At 44.9% G+C, this 23651-nt stretch overlaps 1 protein-coding gene across 31 annotated transcripts in view; it reads left to right on the top strand.

Moving 5' to 3' along the window:
- Positions 1-23651, top strand: part of LOC121588695 (TLD domain-containing protein 2) — a 106678-nt gene that overhangs the window by 80243 nt on the left and 2784 nt on the right. For 16 of the 31 annotated variants that reach the window (XM_041906952.1, XM_041906954.1, XM_041906956.1 and 13 more), the window contains 9 exons: positions 539-673; positions 1525-1664; positions 2707-2742; positions 3655-3817; positions 3883-4024; positions 4120-4176; positions 4465-4542; positions 23255-23376; positions 23471-23630. In XM_041906952.1, coding sequence (XP_041762886.1) covers positions 539-673; positions 1525-1664; positions 2707-2742; positions 3655-3817; positions 3883-4024; positions 4120-4176; positions 4465-4542; positions 23255-23376; positions 23471-23630 — 1033 coding nt within the window. Of the gene's footprint in view, positions 1-538; positions 674-1524; positions 1665-2706; positions 2743-3654; positions 3818-3882; positions 4025-4119; positions 4177-4464; positions 4543-9630; positions 9810-9917; positions 10804-11004; positions 11511-14233; positions 15652-19773; positions 20615-23254; positions 23377-23470; positions 23631-23651 lie in introns of those variants that run through there. The other 15 variants (XM_041906970.1, XM_041906951.1, XM_041906968.1 and 12 more) reach the window with 12 other exon arrangements.

Raw genomic sequence — 23651 nt, forward strand, 5'->3', positions numbered from 1 at the left:
AATGTTTGCGCCCGTGCGAACGAATACTTTTTTTTTTCTTAAGATTTGGTTCTGATGCACAGTTTATACAAGCAACGAACAGTTCTTCATAATACCGACTTGCTACTGAAGCAAAGGGTCACCACGTGTGCTGCAGTATGCGTGCAGTACCACAGCACTCTGTCCAAACTTTTTTTACTTAACTTTTCTTACAATTCCGATCACCACAACCAGCACACATATTATTTCGGTTTCAATATTTTTACAACACAAACTGAACACGTTTTATTAACTTTACGTTATGTTTAAAGTGCACATTTACCTGGCCGGTGCGATTTGTAAGCGCGTACGGCAGGTTCTGTTTCCGTTTGAGGTTTTTTTTCTAGTTTTTTTTTGCCAATTATTTTTGTTTTTGGTTTCCGAGCAATCATGGCTAAACTTAGTACTAATTCCTCTACTTGTAAATCGATGCCAAATTCCCTTCACGTTCGTACCATTTTCTATCTTTTCTGGAAAATCACGTCACACAAAAAAAAACCTATACCTCGAAACGAAAAAGCTCACCCATCACATTGGTTTCGGAGCTGGGCGGAAATTTGTTTTTGTCCAAGACGCCATCGGAAGACTCCGGGGGCTCGCCGGTTCCGCCACTGACACCGCACGAGGCGCAAACAGGGGGGTCGGTTACGGCCGGGTAAGACTTTGTACTTCCATCCATACGACTTACGAACGCCAAACCCCCGAAAGCATAATAGCCTCCTAACCCTATTACGTCACTCTCTTTCGCTGTCGTGTGTTCTGTGCCCTTTTGTTTCACTCTCTTTCACACTATGCTGTCTTCTGTACATATTTCTTTCGCACCTTTCTTCGATGTTGAAACACTTCTTACACTTCCTTGACTGGATGAATGCCACTAGGCACTTTCGGTTGAGATTATGATTTTACTGTTTATTGATGTGTTTGCCATCTTCACAATGTGTGTCTTTTTCAGTTGTGGTATTTTAATAGCTCAATATAGTTCTTATAATTTCATATCTTATCACCATCCTGCTTGTGATCATCGAAAAGATGAAAAGGATGACATGATAACGACAGACTACAGCGTCGTCCTATCTTCTGTTTTGCTTCCAATGTCCTCGATCGATAGGATCGTGCCCATTTTTGTTTGCTTACGATCGATTTTTCCCCAAGTTGTCCTTGATAAACCGAACCGTATTTCAAAAGTTTGATTTCACATGTACGTGTTTTGTTGCCATTTTGTAGGAATTAATGTAATAAGCTGGCGACTATCCTCACCAGATCGTGGAACATTTTTGCGTTCAACAAACACTTACGTCCTCGTGTGTAAAAAGCGCGAACAAAGGACGACGTTCTCTGTTCATTGTGTAGTTGTATTTGTCCTATTGTCCATATAGTTCCAAACTATTTCAACACACCTTTTGAATGTGTTATGCCTGTAGAGTGTATGCTACTAGCGGAACTAGCCAGTAAAATGCGTACAGTAATCTGCACTCTTTACTAATCTGTTTCCTTCGCCAATTCCAGACGATCATCGATCGGTACATTCATTCGCCAGCATCCCTCTGAGGGTAGCGCGAACAAGCAGAAGCCGGCGCCACCGAAACTGGACTACCGTTCAATGGTGTCCATCGACGATATGCCAACACTGTTCGTCAGCTTTGATAGTAAGTATTTTTCGTTTCTACCTATCGAGTTCACATCATCGTTACAACTGTAAAGAGGAACATTAAATTCACCCTTTGTTCAACTGTTTCACTTGACTGTTAGTTCTTTGATGGAAAAGTTTGTTTGCGTTACGTTTCAAAGTTACTTACGCATTGACATGCGGCCTGCATTTTTTTACCGCTTGTTTAACAGTTTAGTCTTGTTCTTGATTGCCGCTAACATGTTCGAGTTCAGTTACAAAATACCAATAATGTATGAATTTATTCTACAGTTGGTTGTTTTAGCAAATTTCTGGAAATTGCGTTTGGTTTTGTTTAATGTTGAAAACTTTATTGCACACTTAGATAACTAACATCTAGAACTATTCACACCAGCATACATTAGTTGATACTGCAAATCAATGCGCAACCAAATCTAATAATTGCACTTACAATGTAGTAAAATTTCACCAGAAATCGGCGATAGTTATGTAGCAGACACCTTAGCGCATTGTCTCACACTTTCGTAGTTTCAAAAGTATGTGCCCGCTGCGATCTTTTATTCATTATCGTTATCAATTTGTTGAATTTTATATGTATCTTCTGGTCATATATCAGGGTCGTATTTTCAGATTAAAATTCGAGACAAATTGTTCATATAAAAATCGTTGCTGCAAGAATCTTTCGTGCAAAGCCTGTTGGCTAGGATTTGTCTTCTTTTCGTTGTCGTTTTTCAATCGTTGATGTCTCGTTGTGGATATGTATTTTGGAATCTTTTTCACTTCTTTATCTCTCTTCTTTACATCTCTCTTCTGCGCTCATACTTAATCCCCTCGATACTCTGCGTGCTTTCCAACAAACTCATTCCCCACGCCATTGTACACAAACTACAAAACCAACTACAACAACTACTATTACTTCTACTACTGCTACTGCTACAATATCCAACCCTACCAATCAATCATCATCATCACTACAACAACTACAAAAAAACATCAACAATATGTATCAACTATCACTACTACTACTACAACAACAACAACCGTTGCTCACAATCTTTCAGTGAAGGCCCCATTGTTTCCTCAGCTTGAGAAACTTGGTAGGTTAAACACACACGTCACACAGTGACGGCGCTCATTTGCAACTCATCCTGTGCGGGTCCTGTCTTTATTTACACTAATGTTGTCCCACATCCCATGCTAGAGCATTGTTTGTATCATTATTATAACAAAAGTACATTATTTATCTGCTGAATGTCATATCATGTTATTTTACATCGATCTTCCTCCTTCACCACCTTGTTGTTGTGATCTTTCCATTTCTTGTCACACTTGTTCTCAGCAATCGAGCGCCGTACCGTTGTCATACTCGTAATAAATCTGTCGTCTACTCAGTCCTCTCCTCTGTCTGCTACCTCTATTGTGCACTGTACTGTTGTGTGTGTTTTTTGTACTACATAAGGAGTGTGTGTGAATGTATCTAAACGTTTCGACGTCTATGGACAAACACATCGTGTCCTTCGGTTTCTAATTTATACATCCTGATTATGTAAAATGTTTTGATTTTCTACAATTTGTGATTGCCTGCATGTGCATTATTTCACTATTAAAGCAAATCTATAAAATTATTTCTTTCAATGCATGAATTTTAGCAATTATATTTCTAGTTGTTTTTTTTCAACAAAAAAAAACTGCTCTTTTGACCAAAAGTATACGATATATAAAAAAACTGCGTTTTACACCACAAAATGCTTTTATATCAATTTGACATCTGTTTCAATACAAAAAGAAAAGAAAAAACAAAAAAGTTCTTGAATGATTTACTACTGTTCTTCACCGGTGTTCACACGGCTGCATATTGCATGGCTTTTACTGCTTACTAACAGTGCAATTTCTGCAACCCGCTTGTAATCGATTCATGTGTGCAAGGGAATAAAATGCTCAAGTCAACATATGTGCCTATTTCACACCTCGCTATCATTTCACGCTCTCTCGTCGCTTTCTCGCAATAGAGCTTATCCCACGACCGGCCCGAGCTTGTCCGGACCCACCGATGTACCTTCGGTTGCGCATGGGACGCAAGATCGGCAAGAACACACCGCTGCCGACGACGGTAATGTCCTACGGCAAAAATAAGCTGCGTCCCGAATATTGGTTTAGCATTCCAAAAAATAAGTAAGTAGTGTTGTTAAGTGATAACCCGTCGAAAAGTGCTAAACCGTTACGCTTTATTCCTTTAGGGTTGATGAATTGTATCGCTTCTTGAATGCCTGGGTGCAACACCTGTATGGTGAGCTGGATGAAGCTGCCATCAAGGAACGAGGTTTTGAGCTCATCCAGATGGATACCGAATGGACGGCGAAAACTGGCAGTCCGTCGAAGGTATGCTATTATCAACATCACCACCGCCACAGTTGGGATACGTCTTTGAACCGATCTAATATCATGCTTCTTCTTTTTTTTTTTTTGTTCTTCAGGACGGTCGTTCTGCCAGTGAAGGCGAAATCTCCGAGTATACACGTGAATCGTGGGAGGTAAGTGTTTCACGACTCAAGTAATGATAAAACTATACGTAATAGAATGAAAAGAATGGTTCAGTTCGGCGTGCGAAAGAAGGCAAGCAACGAGGACTTCAAACTTTACAGGATGTGCTGCCATGATTTCATTTTCTTTGGAATTTGGAAAGCTGACTAATGATTAATTTCTCGTCTCTGTCTCTCTTCGTTTGTCTTTTCCTCTTGTTTCTCATAACTTACTTAATCGTCATCCTTTTAATGCCCATCGTCGTCGATGTGGTTCCTACTAACCCGCTAACCCAACAGCTGCTAAAGGCACCGTTCGTTAAAACCTACAACATAATCAAAAGTCAAACTGGATCGAACGATTTGGACGGTTGTGAGGTTAGAATTGTTTAAACCAACTACTATTGCCAAATTTGAATTTCGAAACATCACCACAGACTATTAGATCTGCTGTACAATGTCACACAATTGCATTTTAGCTACTATACTATACTATACTGCCTGTATACAAAGAGATACTCTCCTATACAATAATCATTTCGTATATGTACAACACTTTGCAACAAATGTTTCGTACTTGTAGTAGTAATGTTTTCGTAACACACACTTTTCAGCGATTGATGTTTCGTACCGTATTATCTGCCCCATTTACTGTCCTCTATATATCTAAACATTTCCTTCTTTATCTTTTTACAAAAACCAACATATTATAACTTTCATTACATTGCTAGACCGTAGAGTTGAAAGTTATAGATGATCGTGTGATAGTACTGTTATTGTGTTTTGCTCGAATTCTAGTGGCATTTTGATGTGTATAACCATCATCTGTGTTTATGTTCTTTTTTTAACAGTTACATAGTGTTTGTTAAATATTTTTGTTAATCAGAGATTTTGAATCTATCATATCGAATGATAGATGGGTCTGATCATAAGATCGAGTATCGTTTGTATTTTGGGCGATCACATAACACTCGTATATTGATCTTTTTTTGTAAAACTCTGATAAAAATTGTGACGAAAGATACGAAACTGTAAAATTTATATAACGATTTTTGAGCATAGAATGATAAAAATCGTCTTCAAACAATCTATGTTTGTTTTATTTCGTTGTTATTTTATTATTTACAATTTATAATTTCGAATGAAGTGTTTTGAAAACATTGCTTCATAAGGAAACAGTACCAACGGAATATTTAGATTAAGTTAGCTTCCAACCACACCAGCTTTTAGAGAACGCGAGCACATTAAGTGTATGCTGACTATCCTTTTAGTGTACATTTAGAAACAAAATTGCATCCTTAGTTGAATAGTATTCGTTTAATGTTTAGACAACTTTACTCTCGAAACTTTTAATCCATTAAGCAGACAGCTTACCCATTTTGTTTGCTTCTGTTGCTATCGCTTGGTTTTGTTGTGCTTGTTTTCCTTGAGAAATTGTAATGAAAATTGTATCCTCCCCGCAAAAATAGCCATACATATTAGTATTTAATTGATCCGGAATTTTGGTGTTAAACGGCAGGCCGCAGGTATAGGTTTCTGTTTGATGTCAATTTGATGTGATGTTAGCAAATGTACTCCCCTGCATATATATATTTGTCTATGATTGTATGTCTATGACTGTGTGCTAACTAGAATGGTTCCAACCCAGCTGTGATATCCTACCAAATGTTGTAATCAGAGACATGAAGAACTCACACTACCATATATACATTGAGATTAATTTTCGTTCGTTGGTACTTGCCCGAAAACCGCGTTACTTAATACTACAAATACTATTTCATTTCAGTATAGATGAATTATCAAGTCGTTTTGAGATACTATTAACGTTTTCTTTTTTGTTTGCGATTACCAATTTCAACGTTCGTAAACAACAACATAAACTTTTATTTTGGCATACAGCACAAGTCGCGAATCGGGGTGTATGTGAAATTCATCCGATGACATAATCAGTGAGTAAGAGCGTTTGTTTGTTGATGATTGATGCCACGCACCGGCCAGTTAGTGCCAAAGGTTATCGACGCTGTTTTACACCCATGCATGGCGTATTAAATTTTTCGGATGAATTGCGTTTTAATCGGTCCTGTGGTGTTTTGGGATTACGTTCGGTCCATGATGTAATGTAACGAATGAAAGTTTTTATACGCAAATGTTACAACTAACAGCTCGATACAGTGCTGCCAATATAAAGGTCCGATTTATTAACTGCGCTATGCAGATGAATAGTTAAGCCCAAACTTTATTTTTCCTCCAACGAGTTTTGCAATATTTGTAATGCCAATGTTCTGCAAAACCCGTCATTAGGTGCTGTCTTCTGACCGCGTTGTCCCGCCGCTACGTCAACACAGCTGCCGCGCGACGAACGCACGCAGCTTATGTTTTGCCGAAAAAGTCAACCAAAAACCTGTTTCGCGTGGCAGTGGCTCTGTAAACGGCAAAATATTATCGAACAGAAAACAACGGTGCGCTCGATGCGGTGCCTTAAAAAAAGCATCCGCAAACAATTTACCGTTTCTAAAAATAGCACCGATGGAACAGGTTTTTACCACAGAACCAATCATTGTGGTCGCTCTTCTTCGTTGTTTTAAACCAACGAGACACGAACATCCTTTGGGATGGATGCCTGTTTTCGGAGGGCCGAAAGTCGAATGCTGGTCTGGTACAGACGGGAATCATTGCCTGATGTTTTTTTGTGAGCTATAATTGACGATATGAGTTACCTTTTAGGAGATACACAATAATTGTCACTTTTGAGCGGAGAAACGACCTCGATATGTATTGAAGATACGATACCTGTAAAGATGGAGGATGGCATATGTTTTTCGAAACAAAAAGCAATGTGCTGTAAAAACAAGACATACATTATGTACACAAAAATCAAGCTGAGTCATGTTATGGTACTACCCATGCTTATGTGGCAACAATTGATCGTGCGTTTGTGGTGGCACATACACTTGCCTGATAGATCGTATGCCATTCTCTATTCCCGAGCGTTAAATGTTTCCCATGGATCAGACCAGAAAAGATCACCTTCAGAAGGACGCGTGAAGGAGCTGTGCTCTGTTCGCCAGGAAGTCAGGCATCGATTTGTGCAGATCGCGTGACTCGCTCGCACGCACAGACACACATGCACTGCAAGATATGCCACGTGAGTAATAAAGCATATTTCCGGTTTGCGATCGTCAGTCCTGTACCATTGCGCCCGTACCTTGGGACTGATTTTTAATGGTATCTCCTGCGCAGAATGTCAGAACCAGCTCAGGAAGCGCAAAATTCTTCTGAAAGTGCATTCTTCGCCAGTACATATTTCCTTTCTATCCAGACGATGCATGTTCTGAAATGTCACATTTGCCCTCGCCGCCAAACAGTTTTGCTTCAAGTGCTTTTGTTTCCTAGAATTCTTACTTTTAGTCCTCCTTGGTTCTTGGGTTTTCGCGATTTACTAGCTTCCGCTATACCGGAACGCTAAATATGGCTATCACAAGAATGGTGAATGTTTCTGCGGTGCAATAAATCGAAACGCTGCTCTAGCGTGTGTAGTGGCGTACAGATATGTGCACAGACACACACGGCTCGAAAGTTACCATCCTTGATTGGTGTGCGAAGCTACAGTTCTTCGATGTTACAATCGCTTCCTACCAAAGGCTTCTTCTGTCCTTCGGGGTTACTATCCCGATCATCAAACACCGACGCTGTAATGGAATAGGACTGCCGCTGGGGCTACTTTGAAGTAGCGCGAATCAGGCTTTCTGAGGGAGTCTAGCTGACTAATCTCTGCAAAATTAACAGACGTTCGGTGAATTGGAGCGCAAACTCTCTGTTAATTGTAATTTTTGCTTTACAATTGCAGCGTGACGACTCGGCCTATCACACGGCTACTTGTCTGAGTCGCAATAACCTGGATGTTGTTGATGTGTTTTTTTTTTTCTTCTACCAGGCTATTACAAGTACAAACATTCCTAGAATTTCGTCTTATCGCCCAGCTGCTCAAAAACAAGCATCTTTTGCTGTAAACTGTAAATATACTGCAAATAAAAGTACAATTAATGGCGGTGGAAAAAAATCAACGATCGTCAGCACAAACGCGCGTTATCGATCATCACATAACATAGAGCAGTGATGAGTTTCCTGTTAAAATCTCGCACATCTTCCTAACCACAGCTGCCAGCTAGCTGACCAGAGCAGACGTTCTGCAAGACTGACTTTCCATGACATGGCTATAGATCTTACAGCACACAAGCATCATGTTGTAGGAAAATTCCCAAAAAGCATTAGGAAACGGAACACACAAAAAACCGGGTCCACAACAACTAGTTACCGAAGACGTCTTGGTTCCCGCCAGACTTGTCTCCCTTTTTGCCCTGCGGTGGTTGTATTTTTCCATCGGAAATCCGTCTTACCGGATTTGGACCGTTTTGTCTACCCGTAGTCACGCCGGAAACAGGTATATTAGCGCGGTGGAACCTATATCTTCCATAAGGGCTAATGCGCGGCGGCGGTGGTAGTGTTGGTAGTACTTCTTCGCCCTATTTCACCAAAACGCGGTGCGCTTGGGTGAATCTATTTAAAGCATCTCTCGTGCAGAACGGTTTTGTTGGTTCGCGGTGCCAACAGTCGTCAGAAGACGTCACAATACACCTTATATCGGTTGGTTGATGATCCTCTTGTTCAATGTGATCCAATTCTGCTCTCTTCGCCGGGTGAATATTAATGCGGTGGGAGAAGTCCGTCAAAAGGGAGGGAGGTAAGGTTGAGGGTGTAGGGCGGTTTGTTTTTGTTTTCGCGGGCGCTCTCCTCATCAAGCTACTACTACTGATCGCGAGGGAATTTGTTGTTCGCGGAGTGTACCCTTGAACTGGGGCGGTCGTGTTGGAATTTGAGAGCGCAAATGCTATCTTTCACTGAAAAAAGGTAGTATACATGGTACGGCACTGACTGTTGGTAGTTGGTTGTACGGTGGGACGAATTCCATCCAACGCAAAATGGCCACCTGTTACAGCTCGGAGGATCCATACGGTCAGTGGCAACAGGAAAAAGAGAGAGAGAGAGAGAGTGAGGTCCACTGTTTTGCAACACACGCTATCGTTTTGCGATTTTGCATGTGATTCAAACTGTTCTCTTCGCCTGCTAAACACTAAGCCAGTAAACAAACCGCACTTGGGGCCAGCAGAATACACACACATACGCACGCTCCCCTGTACTTTTGGCCTTTCGGAAGAGATGGTGCGCGGTTTGGCAGTTTGGCAGTTTACCTTGCCCCAACCGTAATAGAGAGCGGGAGTGAGCGAGAGAGAGAGCGTGAGAGAGAGGGCGTCATTTGCCCAATGCAGCAGCCGGAAGAGAGTGAGCGCGCACGAGAAAGAAAGAGAGGGTGAGTGTATGTATGCGTGAACCTAACTTCGATGGCCACCGACGATCGGTGATCGTAAGAGGTGTGTGCGCGCGCGCGCGCACCCTCTTCACTGGCTGGCTAGTTGGCCATTTCATTCTGCCTTCATCTCCGTTGCCGATCGCGTGCAGGAGTGAACGGATTTTCTCTATCGCGGTACCAATAGTGGCATTTTTGTGGTGGTTGCACCCTGGTGTTTGGGGAACGTGGTGTGTGGTGTACGATACAACACGCCTTCCAAGTGATAAGCTTACCTACGGTACAGTAGTGCTTTACAAGTGTAAATTCGCTTTAGTCCTATAATAAGTCATAATAGGCCGCCCAATAACAGTGTATGTCTCTTGCTCTCTCTTATCATGGAGTGTTTTGCTAGCCGAATTGTTTATGGACGTGATATTAAATTGTGCACAATCGTTAAAAATGGTTATCAAACACAAGCGTCTTTGTTAAGGATCAAATGCGCACGTCTCGGTGATGGAAGAATCGTTGCATTCAGTCAGTTTTGCGAATCGTTAACATCACCAGACAGTGGTTTTCCTTCAGCTAGTGTCTTTCCCTCTCCTTTGTTGTGTTTTGAAAAAGTACGCCTCTTGTTTTTCCACAAACATCACAAGAAGAGCTACACCTTTACAACACAACAACAAACAGTGGCCGTGTGCGATGGTACATTGCGTACTTTCCCAAACCGTGTGTGGCCAACAGCTGCATGAAGATAGGTACCAGCAGCAGCAGCAGCAGCAGCAGTAGCTGGCCTGTCTGATGAAAGTGTGGTCGTGGAAACATCCTCCTATTTTGCTGTGCTCTGCTCTCTGTCTGACAATCTGTTTTGTGCCGCAAACAGCGGTACGTAATTTCCCATCGTCAACTCCCGTTGCACATCGCGGTGATCGTGCAAGTCCAAAACGGTGTAATGTACGCTGCCTTCCTAACCCAAAACCGTTTCAATTCGGCGCTCTCTGCCGCGGGAGGAGAAGAAAGGCTCTCTTGACAAGGAGCGTAACTACTCTCACCCGAGACGCGATCAGCGAGATCTTGCGGATTATTGTGTCGTGCCTCTCCGTGAACTTGAAAGTAGGGCCGATCGGTAGTTACATCTTGCTCGGGATGAAATGACCATCACTTTTTCGCTGTGCTGTGTAGTGTACGATCACGGGTGAAGAATTTATTTCTTGCTGCTCTGGTGCAACGTGGTGTGCAGGTGGTACAGTGTGTGAACAGGTGTGTGTCACCGTCGGCGCATTCCATTCCCACAGGTTTGTTTGTGCCTCTTGGGTGGTAAATAAGTAAAGTCTGAGTGGCTTCCCATCCAATCCCTTGCAAGCCTAGAAGGGACCCGAACACGGATCACTACTGTGTACTGCCTGAGCGTGTTTATTTTTGTGTGTGTCTGTGTTTGTGTAGCGAATTAATGCCAATTCATCCTAATCTTCTCTTCCCGGTGTGTGTCAATTTAGTTTAGCCCGTATCATCTGTGCAATGATTCAGTGCCGGTGCCGCCGTACTGTGCTCCCCACAAATACTCTCTTTATGCACGCTGCTTTATTTGCGATTTGAGCAAGCTTCCTGTGTCCGACAGGCGGGTACTGTCGACGGCACAGAAGCCAATCCCGGTGTACAATTCAGCAGCAACACTTTGTGTAGCTCTCGCTCTCTTTACAAGTGCTCTTCAGTGCTGTGATATCTGTGCGCATAAACTGTTCGCCGTATTAGTTTATTGAATCAAGTAATCAAGATTTCGTGCCAGTTCCGTCAGTTGTAAGCTGGTTCGGGGTTTTGTTTTTTTGGAATAGGAGTGTCGTACGTTTTTTTATATCTCAAACATCAACGATCACACACGCACAGAGTACCGTTAGCGAAAACGCTCGTTTATCTTCCGTATCCTGATTGATATTGAAACGTAAGCGCGTAAATGATGTCGAAATCGAAAATCAACAAACTGACCAAGTATCTCAAGACGAAGGTAAATCTTTTTTTTTTTTTTCTTATGTTAATAGCAGTATATCGCTCGACTCATTATACATCATTAGGTGCTAAATCTATCGGCTTAAACAGAGAAAAAAGGACAATATTTTATCAACAGTTCAACCTATCTAACTTAATTGTGATTGTCCACTTTGGAGAGCTACGACAAAAACTCAAAAGCTGCGTTCACTTAATAAAGTGATTTCTCCCTTTTGCCAACTGACCCGCACGTACACGCACGGAGTGGGTACATGGGGAGGGCAAGAAATGCTAATCATCCTAGACCTTCTACACAGCAGGTTCACAGCAGTGTTAGATGCTGCCAGCGAGTCCGACCCTCCTCGCCCATTGCAAGAAGCAAAAACCCTTTTTTCATCATGCACTCGTGTGTGTGCGCGTGCACCCCTTACCAGCCAGGAACAAATTGTTATTAACCTATAGGAAGGCAGTGGATAGTTACAAAAAAAGTCGACCCTAGCTTGTTTTTGTCCGTTGCGTTCTTGTTTTTTTTTTTTTTTGCATACTTTAAGACACACTCTCCAGCACAAAAACGCGCTCACGCGCGCGCGAATTGTTGCGGTGGATGTTGTGTCATTACACGCCTGCATAGGGGTGATCCGTTCTGAGAGCGCGATCGATCGTTTGATTCGCGAGAGGGAGACGTGGACGAGGCGTGGAATGAAGGAACACCACCGCCGCCGTCTAACCTTTGACGACCCTGACCGGCTGCCCTGTCCTGACCGGTTCCACGGTGAGGAAGGAACCGCATGAACGATCATCGACCGTCGTCGTCATCGTCGTCGTCGTCGTCCGCTTACAAAGTATGGCTGCTCAGCGTTAGGTGTTCGGCACTCGTTCTCTCAGTTACCGATTCCGGTGTGTAGCACGTGTGTGGCTTCAAAGGCTACGAAATTATGATGTTGTTCTGAATAACATCTTTCGAGGATTACGTTTGTGTCTTATTTGGTAATATGACGACTCATCCTACTAAAACTCATGCAAACTCAACAATCAAATTCAGTAACCATGTTGTCCTCTGTTCTTCAGTATGTTGTACCCTTTAGAGCTGTACACGATCAGCAGTTTTTAAACGATCTTGGGCTTACCTCTAACTGCCGCGAATCTATTTTCTACGCCGCACGTGTCCCGTTGCGTCTGCCGCGGCTCAATTAATGCGTAATGCAAATTAATTTCTTTTCTAAAAGCACCACCTCCTTATTAACTCATAGCACACCCCCATGCTTACCTACCGGACCTCGTACTCCGACGATTGCTAATAAAATTCAAGAAGCACTCAACAGGCCAGATCACCGCGCCAAGTGCTCATCTGCATATTCATATGTGTGCACTGTACTCGGCCTGCCTGTGCATTTCGATTCATTGGTTTGCTCGTCACATTTCTCGGTGAGACACGGCGCGGGCATCGAGTGTTGCACAGTTTGCCATGTGCCAGCTTTCAGCCGCCTTGGTGTGATGATCGTGTTAGGCTACCACTCCTTCGTCTAACGCGATCGTAAATATGGTACGGGGTGAATCGAAAAGTGTTATTGACGATCGATACCTGCTGGCAAGCGTGTTGTACCGGGAACTGGTGAGGATATATTGGGATTATCTATAAATATGTCCTCGCTGCTCATCAGGTGCCTGTTGGATAGCATAGCAACACTTTGTTACAATCAATCGTTGCACAAATGAGCACACAGCAGCTGCATAATCGACTATATTAACGAATCGTTTGTATCCTACCCTTAACGTCCAAAGTTCAACCCCCGTTTGGAGCTTCAAAAGCGACCGAAATTACTTTGGATTTCTCTGTATCTTGCTCGAATTAGTCTTAAATATTCTTACTTGTATAGTAAGCAGAGGAGTATCTTTTGGAGCGTAACTGCGAAACTGATTGTTCACAATCTGTGGCTACGGATCACCACATACTTATATCGACCTTGATTGCGGAACACAGTAAAGCAAAAATGCCCAAAACTGGATCATCGGCACCGAGTGGTATCGATGAGAATGTGCGGCGCAAAGCAAGCAAACGGAACTTTTGTTTTCACTCACACACGCAGACAAAACACATTTGACCTTTCGAGCAAGATTGGATTGTTCGTCGTGTTCGGTATGAAATCGTGCCTCAATTTATTGGTGTCTTATTTAGCAAAATAAGAAGAATGATTTTTCTGTTCGCTTTATCGCTAGCACGTGTTAGCTGTTACATCACGCATGCTGCCCTCCCGCCTATCAGTTGTGATAATATAAATTCAAATGCACACCCAACGGTTCGCTTGGGTTGAAAAGCTCTCGCGAAAGCTCCCAAAGCATTGGACGTGTTGCAAGTGCGCGCCCTTATGTCAACGACCTTGCCCGGAAGCAGCGGAGCTTTCGTTGTGCCCCGTAAGCTTTTATTGGCCTTACACACCCACCCTTATGTACATACAACTCTCCCCACTGTGTATATACATCGTGTTACATGGTGCAGCGGCATGTATACCCCTGTTTCCCCTACAATTCGATGTTGGAACGAAACCTGTCACGAATACATGCGCAATGATATGGTTGGAAACAGAGAAAGCAAGCAGGCGCCTACTATGTGTGTGCGTGTGCGTCTCCTCTCTCTCTCTCTCTTACGTGCGCTCTGGAAGCGCCGAGAGACTGTCAAAACTGTGGCGCTGCCTCCCATTTTCAGTCTGGCTGGTGTCGTTGGGTAGGTGCGAGAAAGGTCTCTCGTTAGTAGCGGGCGATAGTTTGGAAAGGATTGTCCAGTCCTTCTTTTCGATATTTATCATAGAAAAAATGGATGCAATCAAAGCGTGTTGCACCGGTCTGTTTGACATCTGTGCCGTGTGATAATGAACGTCCTGGGAAGAAATATGTGTGTGTACGTGGGTCCTCCTTTGAGGTGAAAAAGTGCAAGTGTTTGTTTGCGTGTTGCCGCTGCCATTAGCAATAGCAGCGTTTTGACATTTCATCTCTTCGCCTGGGTGTGCTGCTGCTGCTGCTGCTGCAACTCGACCACCGGTTCACTGGGGCAACTTTTTCCTCCTCCGTCCGTAAACCGAGGCCACCGTGTACATTCACCCGTGTTCGAAAAGGGGTGTAAGCACTGCATCGTATATATCCCCCAGAACGGAGACCACCGCATCGAATATGTCACGAGACCAATTCCGTTCGTTCCGAGCCGAATCATCGAAACGTGCCAGCGTATTTGCCACCCCTTCCAATTCCTGAGCTGCGCGATGCAAGGAATAATCTTCTAGTGCAAAGAAAACCAAACAGGCGGCACACACAACATAGGTCAGCGATATTTTTAAGGTGCCACCCTTACCCTGTGCCGCCGCCCAGACCCGGTGTGCATATAGAATCTGTGTGTGCACCCCTTTTCGAAAATCAACAAACACAGCGAGAGCTGCTGGTGTGTAGAAAAGCCACCACATGACCACTAACAGCGACCGTACGCATACACACGCACCGACATTAGATAGAAGTGGTTGAAGGTGTGTGCGTGTGACTTTCCTTCCTTTACACACACACACACACAGCAACGCAGCGCTGTAAACATTGCGTGTGGATGCACGTGTAGAGCTATATGTTGTGCCTTATGTACACTAAGTCCACCACTACTAACGCACGCTGTTGTGCAACGTACGGGTACACATACGACGAAACAATCCACCCCGCTCTCTCGGTGGGGGGAGTGTGCTGTCATGTGCGTAGCATAAACATAAACATCAAAACATAGCCACAGGGTGTAGCGTGTGTGCCGGCTCGCTGCCTGGTTAGACAATCCGCAACATTATCGGCAACGTTCGGCAACAAGTGAAAGTGTTACATCTGGTGCTGGGTAAAGCATCGAACAAGCTGTGCTGTAAACACACGTGATAATGTGGTATTTGGTGCTTGTGGCCCTTTCGGCCACCCTGTACTTCGCCTCGAAACGCTGGGGCCGGCAGCTCTACTACCGATGGGGGCGCCTCATCCCGTTCCGGCGAGCGATCGGGAACAAATCGCGACCGCCGACGCCACCGCTGATCGATACGTCCGTTCCTGCCCACCTGCCGGCGGGTGGGGTGTCCGGCAGCGGCGAGGAAGGTTACCCTTTGCTGGGCGGCAAAGAGGAGTTCGATGACGGTCGATTGCACACGGTATGGTTTGGAGGTGTTTTAGATTTAATGGGAACATTTTATAAGATTTAAATGATACAACATAGATTGCTTTTCCTCTGATGACCATTTACAGGGTTTATCAATGTTTTTTGGTTGTTTCGCAAAAATGTTTATTTCCTTCCTATGTTTGTTTGGTTCCCATCGATTTTGGAGTTTCGTTCAATTGTATTGATGTCCAATGGGACGATACCAAATAATTCGTTGGAACGAACCAAACATAAATGGGAAACGATTAATAAATCGTGAGACGAGCTAAAAAAATACGCGAATTTAACCAATAACTCGTGGAAAACCCTGTATTCTGCAATATTTTGAAAACGTCAAGAAATTTAATGTGTAACTATTCAATACTGGTAGTACTTATGTCCTTCCAACTTATGTCCTCAACTCAACCAGGACTTTATCGCATCGTGCGATCGTGCCTAGCAACTGTATGTCCCTATCGGAAATGCGTGCACCAATTGATGATAACACACTACTGGCTTCAATTAGAATTGCACATCACAAGCAACAAACATCTGTTCGGAATATTCCACCAGTGAACATACATTCTAACAAGGCAGCGCTTGTAGCTGCTGTAGCGAATTGATTGATTAATGCCATCCCGCCTGCCTCAAGTGCAGCAGATCATGACCTCGTCCAACCTCCATCTCCAAGAATGTACTGACATCGCTTTCCATTCGCGCGCATTCTCATTATCATAGTAGGTTTTCGCTGATAATCAGGCATCCTCCGATAGAACCCCAGTTGCTTGCCCCACGCGGTGGTGCTCCACGGCGAGGCTGATAACGACAAGCAGATGGAGCAGGCACCAACGATGCTGCCATCTGGCCGTTCCCGGCAGGGCCATTACCCTGAAGAATGTCGTGGAAAATTTTCCACTAGAACGTTGGCACACTATTTATTTGCATTCGTTTGCCTCGCTTTTGTGTCTCGTTCTCTCCCATTACGTAATGGTAAGGAGGGAGTTGGAGAGGGTGAATGCACTTTCTGGAGATCGTTCTGTGTGCTACTGCATCCCTCACAGAGAACAGAAAGCATGTGGTAGGTAAAGGTAGGTTCTCGACGACCCGTTCACCCGTTCCGTTCTGCTACAGCGCTTTTACCGTTTGGCTAGACCCAACTGCCAAGTGTCAACTACTTGTCCATCATCAAGGTGAGATGATGTTGGCTGTGAAGTTAGCGACGAGTGCGCAGTGCGCTACGGTAGCAGCAGTGCGCGCTCTGGCAACGCTCACACCTCTGGCAGATGCTCAATTAACTCTTAATGACTGCCGATCGTGGATCGATTTTTAGGAGCCTTCTTTTTATGCCGCTTTTGATTTATGGAGTGGCTTGCCGTTTACTGCACAACCGTTGCGATCCAATTAATAATGTAACGGATCCGTGTTTTAACACTTCAAGGGGACTAGTTTACGCCGCATCATGCTGCTCTGTGTGTATGTGAAATTTTGTTTAGATTCGAGAAGACATTCCTTAATAAGTGTAATAAAGTACACAGCGACCACAGCCATTTTTATGCCATGACGCAATGAGCAGCAGAAAGTCAGGCAACTCTGCAGACTAGAGTCTAAGCTCTCGCGCCCCCCTGTTTCGCTATGGTAATCGGTGTATGCACCGGTCGTAAATCATCGCGCACGACAAAACCTAACTGTAACCAGCGGTACGTCGGTTGGCACCTCTTGTGCGTTGTGAGTCCTACCCGCGCGAACCAAAACAAAAACGGTGCATTGGGGCAGACACCCAGCAGCAGCAGTAGCAGCAGCAACAGTGCTCTAGCAAAGCCTAACTAGCTAACAGGCAGTGCAAACAGGGCCGGTTGCGGCGACACCTTGATAAAGGTGGGAAACCATTTAAAGTGTGCACGGGAAATCCCTCCGATCTCGTATCGGCTGTGCCGTGCTCCAAGGTCTACTCGGTAACTGTACACAAAAACACACACACACACGCACACACTGGCTTTATGGCGAGCAGGATATGCAGTGTGGTAGTACCGTTTCTAGTTGCACGAACTCCAATAGAGTTTCTATTGAGCAGCACCTGTAAATACGACTCTGTAGCGTGACGACGTACACATCGAGAATCGTCGATCAGCTACATCCACGGATGCCCGGATCCACGGATCAGGATCAATCGGATTACTTAGAAATAAGCGCAGGCTTATTCATTTCCTTTCGCGCTGAAGCTTAACTCATCTCATCCGAATCGCGTGAGAGTGTTCTCACGCTGAGGTGCTGCATCCTACAGCTCATGAAACGCGTCAGTAGCGCACGTTTCGCGCGATCATTTCAATGCCCACACCCATGAAACCCGCATTGTGCCGCAGTCACTGCAGGTGTGGTCTGCGACTACGCAAAGCTTGAAACCATCCCACTGGCGCATCATCATCATCATGTGCATCCCGGAGCGGGTATCTTGGCGATCTCACGATACTCGCGATCAGATTACACTCTGGGTTAAGCTGTGCTTGAATTGCATACCACAAAGTGCGCAACAGTTTAGTCACACATCGGGGGCAAACCGTACCACACACTCATGTGACGCACTCTGGCATGACGCATTTTAATAGTTTTGTTTCCCGATGGTGCAATAGTTGCGCATCGAATGACTGACACAGGCCTCCTCGCTCTCTCTCTCTCTCTTTCTTGTCAATTAAATCACTTCCGTTCCGCAGAATCTGCGGAGGCTGAACAATATCTGGTGTATCATATTGCGATACGTTCTCTAGGGGTTCTCTATTTTTAGCCCCAGCGTTTAATTAAACTCTTTCACGATCAATTACCAATCGACGCGGCGGCTTCACTGTTCCAATCAAAAGCGTATTGTATCGTTTCTGATTGGGGTTTTCATCCTTCCAACCTACCTACCTGGTCGAAACAACACTACGGCAGTCGTGAGTTGATCCCAAACGGCTAAATAAAGGTGTGAACAAGGTTATTGTTTTACAGTCGGTTAAACCCAAGAAAACAGCCCAGAACATTCAAATTTAGTCTAATCCCCGATAAAGCGCGCGAAAAGAAGTAACATGTGCCAAATGATCTGCCGACAAGACACATTCGGCTATCATTGGGCTATCCAGTTCGTGACTTCCCAAATAGAGCCTCACGTTCCAGCATCTTCCAGGCCTGGGGCCGCCGGGAAGGAGTGATGCGCACCATTGTACATTCCGCACGCTGTCAAATGCCAAACGTATCACCTGTGTGCGATGGGCGGGCCTGTCTGTCCACTACACTGTCCGGAGCGCTGTCCAGAGCACATCATTTGTTAGAGACGTTGAAGCTGCAGTCAACCATAGTCTGTTATGTTTGCCATTAGTGTTCACATCGGTTTGATTGAACGGTGATGGCTTCATTCTCCTCCTCCACCTTCCATCATTAACTCTGGCCATTCTCACTCCGGTCGGTCTAACTACCCATATCAATTCAGCTCAATTTCACAAGCCATCCCACCGAACAGGGACAGATGGGCCACTTTAAGCTAATTAGCCCAGTTGTACACAGGCAAAAGGTGGTGTGTTGGTGCAGAAAATTGAGCTATCGAGGAACTGTTTATGCGCACCTTTGCATCGGTGATCGCACGAAGAAATCGCCCTCCTAAACACGATCATGTGTGTCCTTTGTTGGGCTTTTCAGCATCCAAGGACGTCCTTCGCATGTGCCGTTTTGTAAGGGCTGGGCCTGTTTTATGCACAACCGCCACTGCCGCCGCCGCCACCGCCCAGTACCTAATGTAGCGTATACGACGCATCAGCGCTACACACGCCACTTTTCCGGTCAGTTTGTATCAAAAGCGCTACAATTATTCCACTCTCTTTAAAAAGCCACTTTGTGTGCCCTGCCTTCGGTCATGTGTGTGTGTATACGCGCGCATGCAATTTGCTACCGTGGCGCATCCACGACCTCACACAACGAGCGATAGACGCGGGAAAAGGGCGCTGAATCTAGATCTGACCATAAAACGCTGCTCGGGTGGCAATGCGGGGGGTTCGCTCTCTCTCTCTCTGTTTCGCTTGCTCGCTCTCTATCTCCCCCTTGGCTCAGTGAAGCGAACAACAACCCGCGGGACACACAGGCAGTTACAGTTTACGCGGGCGCGCGCGCACAACCCTTGCTGTTAGTTTAGCGCGAGACTTCCACCGAACTGGAAGTGGCGGTTCCGACACACACTCTCAACCAAGCCGAGCATTCATTGAGGGGTATCAAGTGCAGAAAATAAAACGTGATACATATCCGTGTCTCCTTTCCTGTCCTCTCCCGGGGTTTTATATCTCGGCGGCACAAAAGGTGTGAATTCGTACGCATATCCACCCCTCCTTCCGCGGTACGCCGTTGCGTTGTGTGCTTTTCAAGTAAGCGCTTTCGCGATCGTGCGTTTTCTCGCGAGCAAGAAGATCGCACAGTTTTGGTGACAGATCCGCGACGCAGATCGATCGTCTGAGTGTTAAGGTGTCTCAGTGTCTCAGTGTGTGTGTGTGTGGCTAGCAGGGTTGAATGAATTGCTTGTGAAAAGGATCTTAAACTGTGGAACAACGCCCTACCCAGGCTAGCAACAACAATCAGCTCTACCGCCTTCGTCATAGTTTGCTATTAAAAAAACCAACCACCCCCCGTCGATCTTCCCTGTGCCGTGTGATCTCGTTTGTGCGTAAACAGTAATTAAACGTACGGCGGCTGCTGCGTGGGGTGGCCCCGCGGGGTTGATGCAAGATCGTATCATAAACAGTGTGCCAGTGGCAACGTGGGCCATTTTTATCGGTCGTGTTTCTAGTGTGCACACATCACACCAAAGCCGGAATTGTTGTGCCTCTGGGGAAAACAGTGCGAAAAAGTGAAGGAAAGTTGCATCAAAACACTTCATCCACTTGGATCAAGTTCGCCCTACCACCACCAACACGGGTACAACCATGTGCGAACTGCTCAATCTGGCGCCGTACGGCGATAAGGTGCGCCTAACCCCCATCCCCGATAGATTTAAAGCCAACTCTTCTCACATCTTCATTTGTTGCATAATGGTGTGGTGGGTTTCTTACCTACCTATCTCTTCTACTCGTTCCACTCTCCCGGACGTATTTTGTGATCGCAAACCGTGTGCTCGCGCAGCTGGTACACACTACACTTAATTGAGCAATTATTATTCGATGGAAACAGGATGAGCTTTGAATGGCGCTTGCGCCAATTTGGCTGTAGAGCCCAATGATTTGCATTTATTTTTTGATGCAGGGCGATTCCAACCGAGGTTGCTTAAAGCGCTTATGTGCTTGTTTAGAAAGCTACCAACGACTGGAACGACGAGCATCGCGGATCGCAACTGTCGTGTGTATCCAGGCCCATCCAGAACAGACGATGATCAACGCCCCAGCAGCATGCATTGTTTGCCTTAGTAATGATAGATTCCATTGAAAATTACAATTGAATTCTGCTACGATTTTCATTGTTCTTTGTAGGCTGAATGTGGTGTTGTGGGTCCCTTTTTTTTCGTTAATTGCACTATCATTAGCATCGAGCACGGGTACTCGGGAGCACCCCAAGGGGCCTGGATTGCTGAGGTGCTAATCAACTGAGAGTTCTGATATTACTTGAAACAATCAATAGTTTATAGGAAACAAAAAAACTTTTGAAGTAAGTGATGATCTTTGAAGGTTGTCGTACGGATGGACCTAATTTGAATCTTATCCGGATCGACTCCAGATATAAGTCCGTGGATGATCGCATAGTACTTTTGAGATGTTAAAAGTTAAATTTAATACACTTTTTGAAATGTATAGCACTAATTGATATCTTAAGATCCCTCTACTATAAATCAACAGAATGTTTGAATATGTATATGCGTCGTAATATCTACGATCCTAGGAAATCTAGTGTCATTGTAATGACGTACCCAAGCAGATAAATTCTGTGCCTATTAATATTTGTAGGAGTAGGCGTGGCGCTGCACCATAGTGTGTTGAGGTCATTAGTAAACCGTAAACAAATTATAATCTTACGCAAATTAACGCACTCCGCAGCAGAGCGTTGCCTTACTAGCGTCACTTTGCGTAAACAAATCACATCGTTGCCAACATCTGCGAAACGTCCCAGCATCACGTTTTGTTTTCCATGCATTTCACCGTCCTCCACCACCATTATCGCTACTGAATGGGGAAAGATGTGTGATGGAGATCAAACGCGATCGTGTACAATGCAATGCATGGTGGATGGGTTTAACACCACTATTACGCATTGCAAAGCTCACCTGGAGGTAAAATGCCCTGTGTACGATAAGCGATGAAGGGTTGTTTGTTGCGATGTTATTGTTCTCATTCTCCGTTGATACTAATGGTGAAATGCGTGCGGCAGCGCAAGCGTGTTTCATGTGTGCCAAGTACGCAAGAGACGTAATAGAAGGGAGCAAGTAGCGTACATTCAATCATTGTGTATGCTTTAATATCACGCGACACGTGTCACTAGACCATGTTTTTGGGGTTTACAGCACACAGTCTGTGGCCGAGACGAGTTCATATATCATACTGCTAGTCGCGCAGAGCCGCCAAAACCAAACGCGTCGTAAAGAAGGCGTATGAGACAACATCGCAAGCATGATGATAGCGCCAGCGTCTGGTCCAGCTCCCAGCAAAGCAGTGGCCTGTAAAACTAAGCCGTACTATGCAGTAGCTTGGAATTATTTAATTGTTTATGGCACAAACTTTAATCTTCGTGGTGGCAGTAACGTTGGGAACTCGTCACTCAGACTCAGTCTCAGGACTGGTTAAGATTTATTTAGTATATCCCACCACCACCGCTCCAGCAAAGACATGTTGGCACGATTCAAGTAGGAACCTTCCAACCGTATGCCGTCAGAGCTGTACTAAAAATGGCACGGACAGATAATCACCATGCGTGCATTGTTGTGGATCACATAATTTGGTTTGTTTTGATTTGGTTTTGAATATCTTGTTTGTAGTATGATGTATATTGTGTCAACGTGTACACGTGTAGCCAAACATATTCGTACCTGTTTTCTCGTTGTCGTAAATTTCAAACACGCGCCTATTGCCTCCACTCTACCTCTACCGTTTTCGTTGTTAGAGTAAACGTTTCTTCAGTTTCTAGTCCGTTTCTGTTCGTTGTCGATCTGCTATCGTTTGTAGTGAAATGTAAGGTCAATCCCTCCCCCTACTACCGCCACCATCGAGCATACGGCATTGGCCACATACGGGAGCGGAGGCCATTTCTGTCTGTCTGCCTCTCTCCAACTTTCTCTCTCTCTCTTTCTCTCTTTCACTAGTGTTAGAACGTTAGTGTAGTAATTGATTCAAACCACCTCACCCCAAAACCCATAACCCCTCGCGCCTCTCATCTGCGAATGACAGTAGACAGTCATCCAAACACAGAGCTAACGCCATCATCATCATCATCATCATCACTATCATCATCACCGAGTGCAAGCCTCTTGTTGTGTAGAAACCGTAACTCCCCATTTGACAGAAGTTGTGTAGTGCTCGAGAATCCTGAACACCCGATCGGCAAACCACAGCCACGATCGTACCGCAGCGAAAATACTAACCGTGCGCTTTCTTCCCTTCTCTTCAATCCATCCTCCCCAGGTGCTGTCTATGAGCACAGATGACTACAGAAAAGCGACCCTGTTTGCGTCTGGTTCGTTCGATCAGGACTTCCAGATTCCGGACCTCGTCGGTCAGACCGAGATCCTCAGCGAGGAGCACAGGTAAGTGGTGGTGCAGAGCTTTCCTGTTGTCAGTTGGGACGTTTCAACTCATTCTTTGCCTTCGTTCGTCTCTTCTTGCTGTGGTTTTTTTTAGGGAAAAGCTGTGTGCTCATCTACCGGCACGTGCTGAGGGATACTCGTGGTCTCTCGTGTTCAGCACCTCACAGCACGGCTTTTCGCTGAACTCGCTCTACCGCAAGATGCACAAGCTGGAGAGCCCCATACTGATCGTGATAGAGGATACGGATCACAATGTAAGGAAGCGGGCGGTTTAT

The sequence above is a fragment of the Anopheles merus genome, chromosome 2R (assembly GCF_017562075.2).
Source record: "Anopheles merus strain MAF chromosome 2R, AmerM5.1, whole genome shotgun sequence".
NCBI lineage: Eukaryota > Metazoa > Arthropoda > Insecta > Diptera > Culicidae > Anopheles > Anopheles merus.